At 38.6% G+C, this 14,321-nt stretch overlaps 1 protein-coding gene across 5 annotated transcripts in view; it reads right to left on the bottom strand.

The window, feature by feature from the left end:
- GLRB (glycine receptor beta) overlaps positions 1-13,816 on the bottom strand; it is a 49,175-nt gene extending 35,359 nt beyond the window's left edge. For 2 of the 5 annotated variants that reach the window (XM_040064677.1, XM_040064680.1), the window contains exons 1-3: positions 13,735-13,816; positions 12,226-12,367; positions 336-442 (exon numbers count right to left, since the gene is read on the bottom strand). In XM_040064677.1, coding sequence (XP_039920611.1) covers positions 336-442; positions 12,226-12,347 — 229 coding nt within the window. In that variant the 5' untranslated portion in view covers positions 12,348-12,367; positions 13,735-13,816. Of the gene's footprint in view, positions 1-335; positions 443-12,225; positions 12,368-13,272; positions 13,422-13,615; positions 13,687-13,734 lie in introns of those variants that run through there. The other 3 variants (XM_040064679.2, XM_040064678.2, XM_040064681.2) reach the window with 3 other exon arrangements.
- Positions 13,817-14,321: the final 505 nt, after the last annotated feature.

Genomic DNA, 14,321 nt, shown 5'->3' with positions numbered 1-14,321 from the left:
TGCTGTACAGCTGAATCTAACTAAAATGTAGGGGTAAAAAGATATTTTAAAAACTTATTCCATAAATTCTATTTCTACATTTAAAAAGTCTTTCATAAAATAAGACCAATTGTAATAAAGCATCACATGCTATTATGATAATTAAATCCTAACATCTTTCAGCTCAAAAGGATATCTTCTGCAGTTTCAGACTATCTAGAGAAGATTCCATTAAAAAAAAAAATGCCAACAGAAATTAAGCTTGTGAGTATTATTTTTACATAATTTTTCTCTGTGTGAAAAGGGTAAATGATAAAATCCAAAGATTAAAAAAAGGGCTGAAATATCTGACAAACCTTTGAAATTAGGCCTTATCCTAGGATCATAGCTGAGCAACAGTCTATTCAAGATATTGCTGGTAGAATTAGCAGGTACTCTTGCAAGGTCTTCAGCTGATTGCTGCCTGTAAAAAAAAGTTCATTAGTTACTACCAAGACAGAAATAACTGCTTGCTTAAACTGAAGTGATTTTTAAAGTAATGCCATAAATGTGATTCCACAAGAAAAAATGTTCATTATTTTCAGGTGCCATACTGTATAGTCTTCCTTTCCTTGAGAAGTTTCAGTATTTTTCAAAAAACTATTTGTGTAATAAACACAAATGCTCTCTGACATACCCTTAACTGTAAACTTGGAAGCAAATAAACTGCAATTCACTAATTGTTAGCTTCCCTCCTAACAAAAATATCCGGAGGGACATGATTTCTTCATCAGTAGAAAGCAGCCACCTGACCTATTTTTAGTGACTGTCAGATTAGGAACCTTAGTAAATTGACAGCCACTTTGGAGGTGCCAAACCATGCAGAGGCTTTTGGCAGTCTCCTGCTCTCACATGCCAGCGCCAGCTATTCCTCCCAGAGCTGGAGGATTGCATAATCTCATTGTCAAGTGCTAATAAAAGCTTTGCTACAGAAAACAAGACCTCTGGTTTTGCAGGGAGAATTTAAACATCTTCATTACCTTGCCATGATTGTGTTGGGTGTTAAATGAAAACCATTGCTACAATCAAAAAGAACCTGTGAATCTGTAAATGTAGCTACAAAATACATGAAATTGAGCATAATAAAAAGCACTACGGATGTGTCAGTGCCCTCCCCAGGTATTTTGAACAGCAAGCAGGCTCATAACGGTACATAAATGTATTTGGATGTTTCCAGAACCTGTTCAATGACTGTTTCCAGTTTTGAATTCCGTCTCATAACCATTTTCCCATCCCTTTTATGACTACTTTACTGTCTTTCTCTTATTATTATTCAGTAACCAGGATGCCATGCAAAGATAAGACAAGTACCCTACCAAGGTATAAGTCATATGCATCATCACCTCTTGCAAACTAATGTATGAATGTATTTTAAAAAATGATCAAGCTTATTTCCTAAATGTTTTCCATAAGCAACATCAGCTGCCATTGCCTTCTTCACCCTGTAATTTCTTTTTCTCATTATTCTCTCCCATACTAATGTCAGTTTGACAGACCTTCAGGTTATTTTGTATAGCATCTCAGTTAATTGCTTTTTTTTCTTCTCATCCTTCAGTTTCCTTCATGTCCTCTGGGATTTCTGCCTTATTCAAACATTTCTTGAAGAAAACATTAACTTTACAGAAGGCTTTTGATAATAATAATAATAAAAAAAAATCAAAACAATATGAATGTATTAGACCTCCTGATTTTAAAATGTCCAATTATGGTAGCTGTTCATTTTCCTTATTGATTGCTGGGAAATTAATTAAATAATAAATGTCAGCATAGCATGACATCAGTATTTGATTGAAAAGTGGAGATGAGACCAGATCCTAGCCCCTGAAGAGCTTTCATTAACAAATTCACCTTTAAAAACAACTGGTTTAACTCAAACCATAAGGGAAAAGGGAATCAGATCTTCTGACTTGGTAGCACACAGTACACCTTCCCAAAGAGACTTAATCTCCTCAGTTAACATTTAACAGCTAAAAAATTTATAAATAAAACTATGAAAGAGTTCCCTATTATTAAAAACATGTCAACCGTTTATGACAACATAACTGCATTTTATTATATCATACCTTGATACCCTTTGAGCATTTTATCATTCAGGAAAAAAATAATCAGATTTCTGTTTTTTCTGTTGTATTCAGGATATTTCTGAAACCTAAAACTGCAAATCTGCTTAGCTATTTCCTTGTATTTGCTTGAAGTTATAAACGAGGAAAAAATTATAGCAGCAAAACGACACTAAATCCTCCTTGAAATTTTTGACTACTCAACAGTAACTGGAAGGATAAGTATGCATTCCAAAGACTACAAAGAGATGTACCTACCAAGAAATATATATCCAGGAGGATAGCTTAAACTATAACATACATGAAGAGAAAAGAATTGTGGAGCAGCATTAAGTGGCCACAGTATATAATTCCCCACCCTCCTCTTGTAGTAAACACACTAAAGCTCTGTGATCCATAACAACCACATAGGTGAACTAATTGTTCCAGCAGAACTTCTCCAGAATTAATTGGTCTTGTAATAAAACAAGGAAGGGTTTACTTTTAGCAACATATGTTAACTTCCTGTTTTGTATACAGAGCGGTATGTAAGACTGCTAATTTAATATTGGAGCAATAAAAAAAAGGAATATGTGTTCTAAGTTCTTTCTTACTAATTGACAAATTCACTTTCAAACAATCCCCCCCAGGGCTGAGTTTATAAGTTTATATATTTTAAGTTTATATATATTATATATATTTTACTTAGATCATTATGCAAAAGAATTAATTTATTTCCTCATTTGGTCAGGCAGCTGGACAAGATGATCATTGTATGTCCCTTCCAGCTGAAATATTCTATTCTATTCTATTCTATTCTATTCTATTCTAGTCTAGTCTAGTCTAGTCTAGTCTAGTCAAGTCTAGTCTAGTCTATTCTGTTCCATTCCTGTAATTTTGAGATGCCCTCGGTTTTCAGTGATGACATCTGCCACTGAAGAGGTTGCTACTGAAATATTATAAACCAGCTCTGTAGGCTTTTTTTGCTGTTACCACCAGTTGAACAAAAGGAAAATAAAAGGTTAAGGTTATTTTCCATTTTCTAAAAAGAGCAATTCAGAAAATAATGTTCATTTAGCTATTAAAAAGGCAGGCAAACATGCTGTATGCTGCGTTTTATCTGATACAGAAAAGCTCATGGCAGCTGCTTCCTTGCAAGTCACATGTATTAACATCTAAAACTTCAGATGTCTACAAAAACTACATTTATAAAAGAATCTCCTTAATACTGACAATAGGATTTCTTTCTAAATTATGTATGTCCAGTATAATGAAATATGAAAACATATCCAAGCAACAACTACTGAACAAACTTAATTTTTTTTTATTATTTTTGTCAAGGATTATACAAAGAAGTTAATTAAATAGTGAAAACAGTAATCTGAACCACACAGGACAACATGGACACATAAACAAAATACAGATGCTCATAAAAAGTAATGAGAAAAAGAGGAAAAAGTTCGAGAAACTAAATGAGTGAGCAACAAACAGCAAAAGAAAGCCAAATACAGCTGACAGGTTTTCTTGTCTCTTCAAGTAAGAGAAACAAAGTGGGAGTTTGGTGAGATCTGAGCTGCACTGAAGAAGTGTATTAATACAAACACGTATTCAGGCTGCTTGTTCAAAAGCCATCCAAAAATTGGGCAAAGGAGATTTATTGCATTGGGAAGACAGTGATGGGAAGAACAATGGCAGCATAGCTTGCTGGTAAAGAACGCCAAAATCAACATCTTCCACAAGTCATTGGGTTATGTTTTGAACTTATACGAGTGTATAATCACCTTTGTCCTGTCTTATCTAAGAACCAAATAAAATACAGTGACATTGGCTGGTTTGAGTTAGGAGAAGAAGCATGGAGATTCAGTAATTGCTACTTTTAAAGGTCACTTTGAATGATGTGGTTGAAATAGCTACTGGGAAAAAAAAAAAAAAAAAAAAAAAAAGAAGCTCTCCTGAGTATCAGTTATATTTTCATTGTGGTTCTTTGACAGCATGCTGTTATTAAACTACCATCATCGAATAGCACATAGGGAAACTTCATCAAAATGACTGGATTACCTTCTGAGAGCTTTGTTGACCAAAATGCCTAAATTTCACCTGCAAATCAATATATCAGATGCACTCCTTGGGGTGAGTTAAGAAGTTAACGACACTTTTGGAGCAACAGATGAGCAAAAAGACTTACTGAGACAGTTAATGGAATGTGTTAAGTGCTTGGATAAAGAGGCTGGGACTATTAACATGAGACATTTACCTAGAGCCACAACCATTCCTGCTTAATTGGTCATTATGGAATGAATTAATGATAGGCATATTTGTATATTACATAAGAAAAAAAGGATTTGAGCTGAAATCTACCTTTCTAGAAGAATCTTACTTCAGTGTGCTGAAGGCTGAGTCCTGTCACCGAGACACACAAAGCAGCCACACGCAAACAAGAGGTTTTGCAGAGCAGAGGTTTCTCCGTCCAGCTCAAAAGCTGAATCCAGGCGGAGAGAGAGCCTCTTTGTTTTATTTCTTACTTTTTATACATTTGTGGGTCTAGCAGAAGATTGGCTTCTGGGGTTTTTCACCCCTCAGCCAAGTGGCTAAACCAACTGTCAGTTACAATTGTTTTCAGGTTAGAAATATGCAAACAAAGGACAGAGAATGAAAAACAAAGGATTTGTTTATGTTACATCTGTGGGAAAAAGGTAGAACCGCTTATAATATTGTACAATAACTAAAAAGATCTGACTCCATTTATGAAAATCAAAAGGCTATAAAAAACTCAGAAAAACCAGGGTAACAGAGTCCCACACAACAACACTCACGCCAGCTGAGAAGTTACTTACCATTTTTTCTTATTCAGCCTACAATTTTCCCACTTGCAAAAACCTGTAACTTATATTTCCACCAGCTGCAGTATGTATTTTAATTTTAATTTGCATTTTAATTTTCATTTTAATGCATTTATTTCAACCTGTGTTGAATGCAAGTGGAGCTGATGGAAACATTAAGAAACATGAATGCAACACTCTTCACAGTAATTGATGAGTTCCAAGCAAGATACTGTGAATACCAAAGGATAAGGCTACAGAAGCCTCACAGTTGCCATGAAGAAAATTTAAAAGCAAGTAACTGTAAAGCTAGAACTTTCCCTACCAAAACTTTTACCTAAGTAATAATTAAAAAACCCCACACAAACAAAATACCCAAACGCAAAGTGATTTTTCTGTCTCTGAATAAATGGAAGGGAAAACAACCAGTATTTTTGTATACATAGAAGTATCTGCACTTCAACAAGCAGTGTCCTCACAATCCAGAGAGAAAAAAAGGTACAGTTCTTCTGCTATAAGGTGCCTGTGTGAAATGCCTGGTCTTTCGGAGGTTATATCTGGTATCACTAACAAATTAAAGAATTGCTTTACATACTGTATCTCACAGGATATGCAGTAAGGTGCTCATTTCCTCTTCCACTGCAGCTCTACACTTTTTATCACTGCCTTTGAAAATCATGATCAACATTTTAAGTTGATGGCAACAGATAATTATTTTCATATTACACTAATCAAAATCCAGAATTTTAGACAAGCAGATATGCATGACAAAAGGAAGCACGTATTACACTTGGTTTGAAATTTATATAGCTTTACGTTTCTGTTAGGCAAATGTGTCAGAAGACATTATATCTCTACAGGTCATCATGACATTTATTCTTTTAGAGCTCACTGAAGTTACAAGGAGTCCTTTGCTACAGGAGGAAAGAATATAAACAATATTTTACACAAATAGGAAGGAAAACTTTTTCATAGTTCTAGATTACTGACAGATAAAAATATGTATTCCAACTCCCACTGTTATCTCCAGTAAAACTTCCTATATGATGCTGAAACCACAAATTTCAGTGCAGTTTATTTAATCTACATGATAGAAATGGACATTTTAATCATACAACATGGCTGAGTACGTGTGAGTAAGGTAAGAATAAGTTTTAGGAAATATATATTATCCCACATACATTTAAAGTACAATTTTCTTGATATAAACTATAAGTGTTCTGATTTGCAGGCATTTGATTTTTTGAGTGCAATAACCCTAAGCATAAAAACAAGTTAATACATATCAGTGACATACTATGTAACTCTTCTAAGTGATCTCTCTAATATGTTTAATAGCTACATTTCCAAACTGTGCTAGGTGACATGTCTATTCCTAAGAACATCAATTACAATTTACTCCAATGAAAAGTGGTATCACTAATTCCATTAAAACTATGGAACTCTGAGTCACCATTCACATGTCTTCATGAATGTAGTTGACAGCCAAACACCTAAAATGAGATATGTAGCTTCAGTACCTAAATTTGGAGGTAATGCATTGGGATGAAAAAAGAGAAAGGTTCCTTCTAATAACTAATTTTGAAACAGAAACCCAGATTAGGCACCCTGAATTGTGAACTGTGAGTGGAGGGGGTGAAACAGTTAGTCTTTCATCTCATGTTGTAGATAGACCAAAGAGAATAGTCTCCTAATGTGGACACGTACATAACCTTCCTGCACTTGAGTAGTGTTAATAGCTGTTAGTGTCACTAGTTCAATCCTTGTCTAGCAGAAACCTCTTAAATTCAGCCTTCGTTTCACATTCAACGTCCCCAGGGTTAGACACCTTAAGGAGTGTTTATAAGGGAAGCTGAAGTGCCTTATTATTCACTAAACTTGAGAAAAGCAAGCTGGTTCATCTGCCTGCCACAGAGCTGACAATCCCCAAACCAGCAGAATTGGGTTAGCACAGTATTTCACTCAGCCTGAACTAGTACTGCTCTCAGCCATGAGGGTTTTTTGCTAAAGTTAGCTTGTTTGCTCCTCTCTTAGGCATCTCTGCATCCCACCGAAGGCACCACCTGTTACCCTTATGCGTAAGAGGTGTCCTGTTGTGTCTTGATACAGCACACAGGTGTAAAACATGATAAGCATCCAAATGTTTAAGCAATATTTTTGAAGTAATTTATCTATATCGGTTCCGTATCCCAGTATTTTTTTCCAAATGCTGTAAGTATGGAGACAATAGAAGGACCTTGGTAAAATCTAACCACCTACATGGAGGTATAAGTGGCAGTATACGAGGAAAGGGTAAGCTGAGATACATTTTTCAATTTGTCTTGACAACAGAATTTAGACCTATGGTTTCCCTTGGGCTTAGGTAAAAGCAGTGTAATTTAACCCACAGACCCAAGTTTTTTCTCAGTCTGGAGGTTGTATATGAAATAAAAAGTCTGTAACTTTTCCACACAATTATAGTCTCTCATCACTCTGGTGTTGAGAACGGAGCAAAAGCTGGTCCCTGTGAGGGAAAGTTACTTAACAAGAACCAGTCTATCATGCTTAATGACTGTTCTACAAGACAGTTTAGGTTTTGCTTATGTAGCTTTATCTTTTACTGCCCACCATGTTAAATACTTTGAAAACAAATTCAGAAACTTTCTGGAATGTGGCCCTATCTGTCTGGGATCACAGTTTTCCATGAGATACATGATCCAGAATTATAAACACATTGACCAACTGCTGTTTCTACAAGGCAGAAGATCTTTTATAGGAACAAGACCTGGGCTCTGCAAAGTACTTATCATTGGAATGACTGTCAGATGTACCTTCTTCCACAACCAAATTCAGGCTTTCCTTTCAACGTCATTCCACCTCCTCCCACAAACATTATCAACCCTTCCACCACACCTAGAAATGAAAATGTTCCCAGACTATCAACAGTGTCTTTTAGATGATGGGAATGAAGACAGACATGATGCCACTTTCCCACCATTTACATTTTGGGGTTGATATCGTCTTCCACAGATAAAGAGGTGATGTATACCCAAAAACTTGATAAAAAAGAGTTCTAGATCATGGAGAAATGGAGAGGATCCAAGGTATAAAATATATTTTGAACTTTTACCTTAGTCTTAATAGGAAGAGCATGTCAGAAGCTCAAGGTTAATCACGAGAATTTTTAGGCCAGAGTTTCATACAACTCTATGCTTTAAACACATCAAAGCCGTTTTCCCCTAGTTTCAATGTCTTTTGTTGTTGTTTTTTAAAAGAAGCTGTTTATTGAACCTTCGCATCTGTGACCTTTCTAAGCTTCTGCCCTAGCAGTTGGCACAAGTCATGTTTTCTGGAGGGCTTAGAGGGCCATTTCTCAGTTTCTGAAGTAGCTGATATGCTTTATTGAATACAAGCCAAATATGATTTGTACTCCTGCTTTGTGGGTAAAAAAGGTCTCTATAGATATTATACAGTATTTAGTAAATCATCTACAAGGATATAAATCTCCATGTGGACAAATGCACAAAGGTGAAGAGGGATGCTGTTCTCAAAGCACAGCCTTGCTATCCAGACAAAAGAATGAGATTTAGTGACTGAGGTTTTGCTCTCAGCATTGCTGGGGCATTAAGGCATGCTGAGAGATCAGAAGTAAGTGCTGTGCCAGTGAACAGCTGAGTCATCCTAAAACGACAATTAACAGGGATTGCTGTGACCATGACCACAGTCATTACTGGTTTTGTTAGCTGCTATGTGACACTTTTCTATCCCTTCTCTAACGCTGTAGTAACCAAACTTCCTTTTCCTTATATTTGCATTTTTCTAGAGATCTTGTGAGTAGTTTTGAGTAGATACCTTCTAGGTTACTAAGGATTTTGGGGATAACAGCAGCAGCTCAAACAACATAAAATAACTGAAGTATTTATTATGGTGTAACAAAAAGAAAAACATTTTTCAGCAGTGCTTTAAGTCACACACATTTAAGAGAAACAAATTATGAAGAAGTTAGTAAGAGCTAAGTAACAAAGCTCATGCAAGTATGGGCAGTCTGTCAGCAGGAAAGAGATCAAGTGACTTAATCCATCTATAGCTATAAAAATCATCTGTATCAAGTATATGAAACTTCAAAATAAGCTTTGTAAATATTAATATACCTTTTTTTTTTTTTTTCCTTGAAGGGATGGGCCTGTTTGTTTGTTTTAAAGATTTTCCATGTAAAGAAAAGGCAAAAGTTTTGTTAATGAAGCTTTGTATTTCATTGCACTATGTAAGTGTGGAAGCCAGTTTCTCAGATTTACGGTGGAAAACTCTCTATTACAACATTTTATGCCCAATATGTCAGTTTCTTTGTTAATCAAAAAAGATTCAGGAATCAGACAGAAGTATAATTACTCTATGTTTCATTTGGAAGGCCTGAGGTAAAAAGGAAAATTATCTAAATGTAAGATGTGAAATCTTGCATCTGTTCTGAGAAAGGATTACATCAAATAAGAACCAAATGATTAAGCATCAGCTTCAAGAAACCCTTCAATAAAGACCTGGGAAAAATAGTTTCAGGAATAAATGAAGATAAGATGTCAAATCAAACCACTATCACACAATGCACTGAGAAGTACAGCATCCTGAATAATCACAAGGGTTTGCTCTAAGATACAAAATAGAATTTTCCTGATTTAAGGAAGCAAAAGTCTGTTTATGAGACAATAATGAACTTTTTATGGGGTTTCTAATCAGCTTGTTTTCATCTTATCCTAATAGTAATTAATTTCATGCCAGAGGGGCACATTTGGTGAAAGGCTTGCATTCTGGAGAGCCATAAAGGAAAAGTTCAAGTACGCTTAATTCTTATCCAAACAAATTCATATTAAAGTCCCAAACCAGTCTTGTAGCCATTCATTTCTTAGCATCAAATTAAGGAACTCAGGCAGTCATGTGAGATTCAATGTAAGTTTTTCCTGAAGAATGATTTACATAGATTTTAATTTCATTATAAAATTTTCAAGAGAAGACTGCTCTGTATACAAATAATAATGCAGTTTTTTGTTCTCTTAAAGAAAAAAAAAAAAAAAGCTTTTCACATGTTGCAAGGAAATAAAAGGCAATAATTTGTTACAATTACCATTAAAACCAATGCAAGGTTAAAACCAATGCAAATTAAAGTTGAATTAAGAGTTTAACTTGTACATTTACATTAGGAATTTGTACTATTCAATTTTATATATTACGCAAAATCCTATATTTTTGTTAAAAAAATTTGTCTAAAATATTTCTTCCATGCATTACTAGGAATTTTTTTTCATTTAGACACTTCCTTGAGTAGTTTTGGTTGACTCTTATTAGTGTCACTTGATTCCCTCTCCACTGCATTGTGTTTTTGTTTGATTCTGAGGAAAGATTTTTTTTTTTTTCACAAAGAAAAAAGTATTACTAGTAGGCAACCTATTTTATAACACAGAGTGTCACCAAGTCAAGAAGTTTTGTGAAAGATCATTTTAAAAAATGCCAATGATTCGAAGTTTGCCCACAGCAGCCTGAGTTAAGAGAGCATTGGGCAATTTGTCTGCCAGACAGAGTTGATTTTCATTGCTCATTCACATGACAGGTCTTCTAGATGCCAGCTACAGAAACAGCAACCCCACTATTACAAGTGGTTGTCCCTCAAGCTGTGAACTTCAGCCAAGTAAGATATAGACAACTTGGTCATTATTCAGGAGATCGAACAGGACTCATTGCTACGGCAAGTCTAGCCGGCAACATTGCACAAGGGATCAACAAGTATTGGATTCCACCAGTACTATTGCAGAAAGCTGCAACTGGTAAAGTATCACTTTGAAAATAATAGCATGCATTCAATACTTTTCCAAGTGTATTGGTGACAAATGACATCATATTTAACGGTACCGAGAAATACAGGGTTTAAAATAAAAACAAACAAGAAAAATCCACTCACTTACAAAGATGAAGTGACATTGCTATTTTGAATTCTACTACGTCAAGAACAGAGGGAAATGCTGGCTATTTAAACAAGACCTTGGAAGACCTAGATTCAGTTCCCAACTGCCTAACTAACTTTCCAAGGGCTTCTGTTATGATACCTGTCCTGAGAACATTGACATTTCTCTCCTTGCTACAAGGTCTCACAGTAGCTCACACCAAAAGCCTCATCCAGAACTCAATTTAACATTTAAAAGGGAAAGATTGCATAGGGGTCATTTCAGATGAGTCATGATCACATTTGAGATACATCTTAATGTATTCTAATCTAATGACAATTATAATTTTTTAGGTTTGATATAAAAAAAGAGAACAAAAACACATTCTAAAATTTGGGGTTAGAAATAAACATCACTGCCAATGTTTGAAAAGAGTGGAAATTTTAAAAGGTATTACTTGAACAACGCTTTTGTCTGATTATTCCACTTTTACTTTGTTTTTTGTTTGGAAAAAGTTGATTAATGTTAAATAGCCAGTCTAACATTCTGTACCTCTTCTTTTATGGTCAAAGAAGAAATATGTTTTAAATTTGTCCAAACAATTTTATTACTTCAGTCATAGTGACTTTCTACACTTACTGGCAACTTATCATAGTCCACCAATCTTTTCCTCAGATATTTACACTGTAACACTAAAAAACCGAGTATGGCTAGCCAAGAAAATGATAAAAACAGCACCCACAAATAAAACTTTTGCATTGTCCTATGGATCACAACCTAAAGTGTGGTAGGCATTGGAAAGAGGGAGTATTTTTAACATCAAGTAATCATAGGTGTCCAGAACACATCCTCTATTCAACCGGGCAATCATAGATTATAATTTCTGAATTTTTACAGGGAGACTATTCCATAAGGGCATACTTTACAGCAACAATCAATATATCCACAAAAGTTATAGAACAGTACAAGATTGCTGAAAGATGCTGAAGACCTTAGTTCTATTCAACAAGCAATTAGAATAAGTGTGGGACAAGCCTTCTCTTACAGAACTAGCTAACCAGAAGATGAATTTCAGCATGAGAGTTTTGCACCCTCCTTGCTTTCCCCAATACACCTGCAAAACGGTGCTAGACAGCACAGCACTATGGGACTACGCTACTGTGTCCCCATAGATAGCAAGACACTGGATTGAAATCCACCACAAGGAAAGGAACAATTACTGGGTCTTAGATTTTTCCCTCGCACTAAAACAGAAGACTTGCTGCAGAAGGAGCACAGTGACAGAACGTAGCTACAATGCTGGTCAAACCATTCCCACCACAGACCCCATCCTCTCAGCAGAAAGCATCACCTTCTACTTCAATTGCCACATAATTTCCACTGTTAAAAACAGGGCAGGATCACCATCCCACAAAAGCATAAAAGAAAGCAGGAACATACGATGGACATAGATACTGCTTCTTTTTCCCTTTGCCTTTCTTTGAAGACTTCTCTTTGGAATAGACTTCTTCAATCCATAAGGAGAATGAGATGAAACATAAAATTGCTAGTAAGAACTTCATCTTGAAGATTATGCTTCAGTCTGCGGTAAAAGAAAGCAGGTTATGTTAGTAGGGCTGGATATGACAAAAGGAAACATACACCTGCAAAAAGTCAACAAATGTTTCATGGGGGTTGGGTTACTTGCTCTTCACTGGCCTGGGAGAAAGAATCTGTTCACATGTATCCCTGACATGAAATTGACTCTGGCAATTTCCAGAGAGTTAAGTAGCTTCCCAAAGTTGAGACTGACAGTGAGGAACAGATTTAAATGCAGGTTTGCTTCAGTGAGTTTAAGAAATGTGATGTCCTTTAAAGATTGCCTAACTGAAAATACTCAGAAGCTTGAAAATAGGTTTCCTCACCAGAAATGTATCAACTGCATTAAATACAGTGTCAACCAGTCACGTAGCAAGGTGAAGAACTGCAAGCTCTCTCTGACCTTGCACTGATAAAACAGCAATCATTTCAACGCTGGTTATGAGAAAAGGTTATAAATATAATTTTATGTACAGAATTTAAACACAACTATTTTGCATGAAGCATTTCCACTGCAGAGCCAGCACTGACAGGGCCTTGCAAAGATGACTAAACACAACCTGTAATACTATGCTTTACTGCATCGTGCTCAGTTTAATATTTAAACTTCTCCAGGGCAACAGCACATACCCCAAAGACCGGGAGGTGAACTTGTGCTTGGCCAGAGGCCGCCCCACCTGCCCCTGGCCACAGCACTGCGGCACCCCAGGCATTTCCCATTCGTTCGTCGTCCCACAGATAATTCCCAAGCATTTCCTTGGACCAACAGAAATCTCGCAGGTGCCTCTGAACCTGCTGAATTTTCCACTTTTACTTATTTGGATTTTTTTTCCCCCCACTGTTTTCAAAGAGCTGCGCCTCCCTCTCTTTTCCCCCACCTCCGCGAGGAACCGGGATGCTTCGTCTCACCTTTCCCCGGGAACCGCAGCATCACCACCCTCCCCCGGCCCGGCCGGGAAAGGTCTCGGATCTGCCCCTGCCGCCACCGGCTCCTCTCCCGGCCGAGGCCTCCTACCGGCCCCGGCACCGGGGAGGGAGCGGCCTCCGCGCTGCCCGGCGCTGCCGGCGCTCCGCGGGGAGCGGGAGGACGAGACGAGCGGGGCTCCCTTGGCGGCCCCGAGCCGCGCCCCGCCGCCCCACCGGCGCTGGCCGAGGTGCTGACGGGACTCGGCCGTGCCGCCCGGAGGAGCGGGGCCCTCGGGCCGGAGCCTGGATCCCCCTCCCGCACACGCGGCCGCGGCCCCGCGCTCACCGCCGGACGCTGCGATCCCCCCGCGCTCAGCGGCGGCGGCGGCCCGGGAGCGGGCGGGCCATGCCGCGGCCCGGCCGCAGCGACAGCGCGGCTCCTCCGGCGGCGGAGCGAGCCCCTACCTCCGGCGGTGCCTCCGCGGCCAGTGAGCATGTGCGGCGCCGCGGCGCTCCCCGGCCAGCACGTCCCGGAGCCCGCCCACACGCGGGCGCTGCGCGCCGGGAGGGGGCAGCGGGGCCGACCCCCGAGACTCCCCGGCCCTCCCGCCGCTGGACACGGCGCACCGGCGAGGCGCTGGGAGCGGGAGAAGGGGGTGGCGGAGAGAAGCGTCCCCCGGTCTCTGGCGGGGGGAGAATGAGTTCGATGGTGGCGTTGAGAGATACCTTATGGAGTTGGCAGGAGCAAGAGAATATTAGCGGAGAGGGGCTGAGTAGGATGAGAGGAAGAGGGAGTGCAATCCTGCACAGATTTGTGGAATGATGGATCAATGGGCCGAGGCCAATTTTACGAGGTTCAACAACGCCAAGTGTGGCATCCCACCCTTTGGTCACAACAACCCCATGCAGGGCTACAGGCTGGGGGAGAGTGACTGTAAAGCTGCCCAAAGGGCTCTGGGGCTACTGATCAACAGCCAGCTGAACATGAGCCTGCATGTGCCCAGGTGGCCAAGAAGGCCAGTGGCATCCTGGTCTATATCAGAAATAGTGTG

The sequence above is a fragment of the Hirundo rustica genome, chromosome 5 (assembly GCF_015227805.2).
Source record: "Hirundo rustica isolate bHirRus1 chromosome 5, bHirRus1.pri.v3, whole genome shotgun sequence".
NCBI classification, from domain to species: Eukaryota; Metazoa; Chordata; class Aves; order Passeriformes; family Hirundinidae; genus Hirundo; species Hirundo rustica.
Note: the sequence above shows the minus strand (reverse complement) of the source record. Positions and strands in the feature narration are given on the sequence as shown.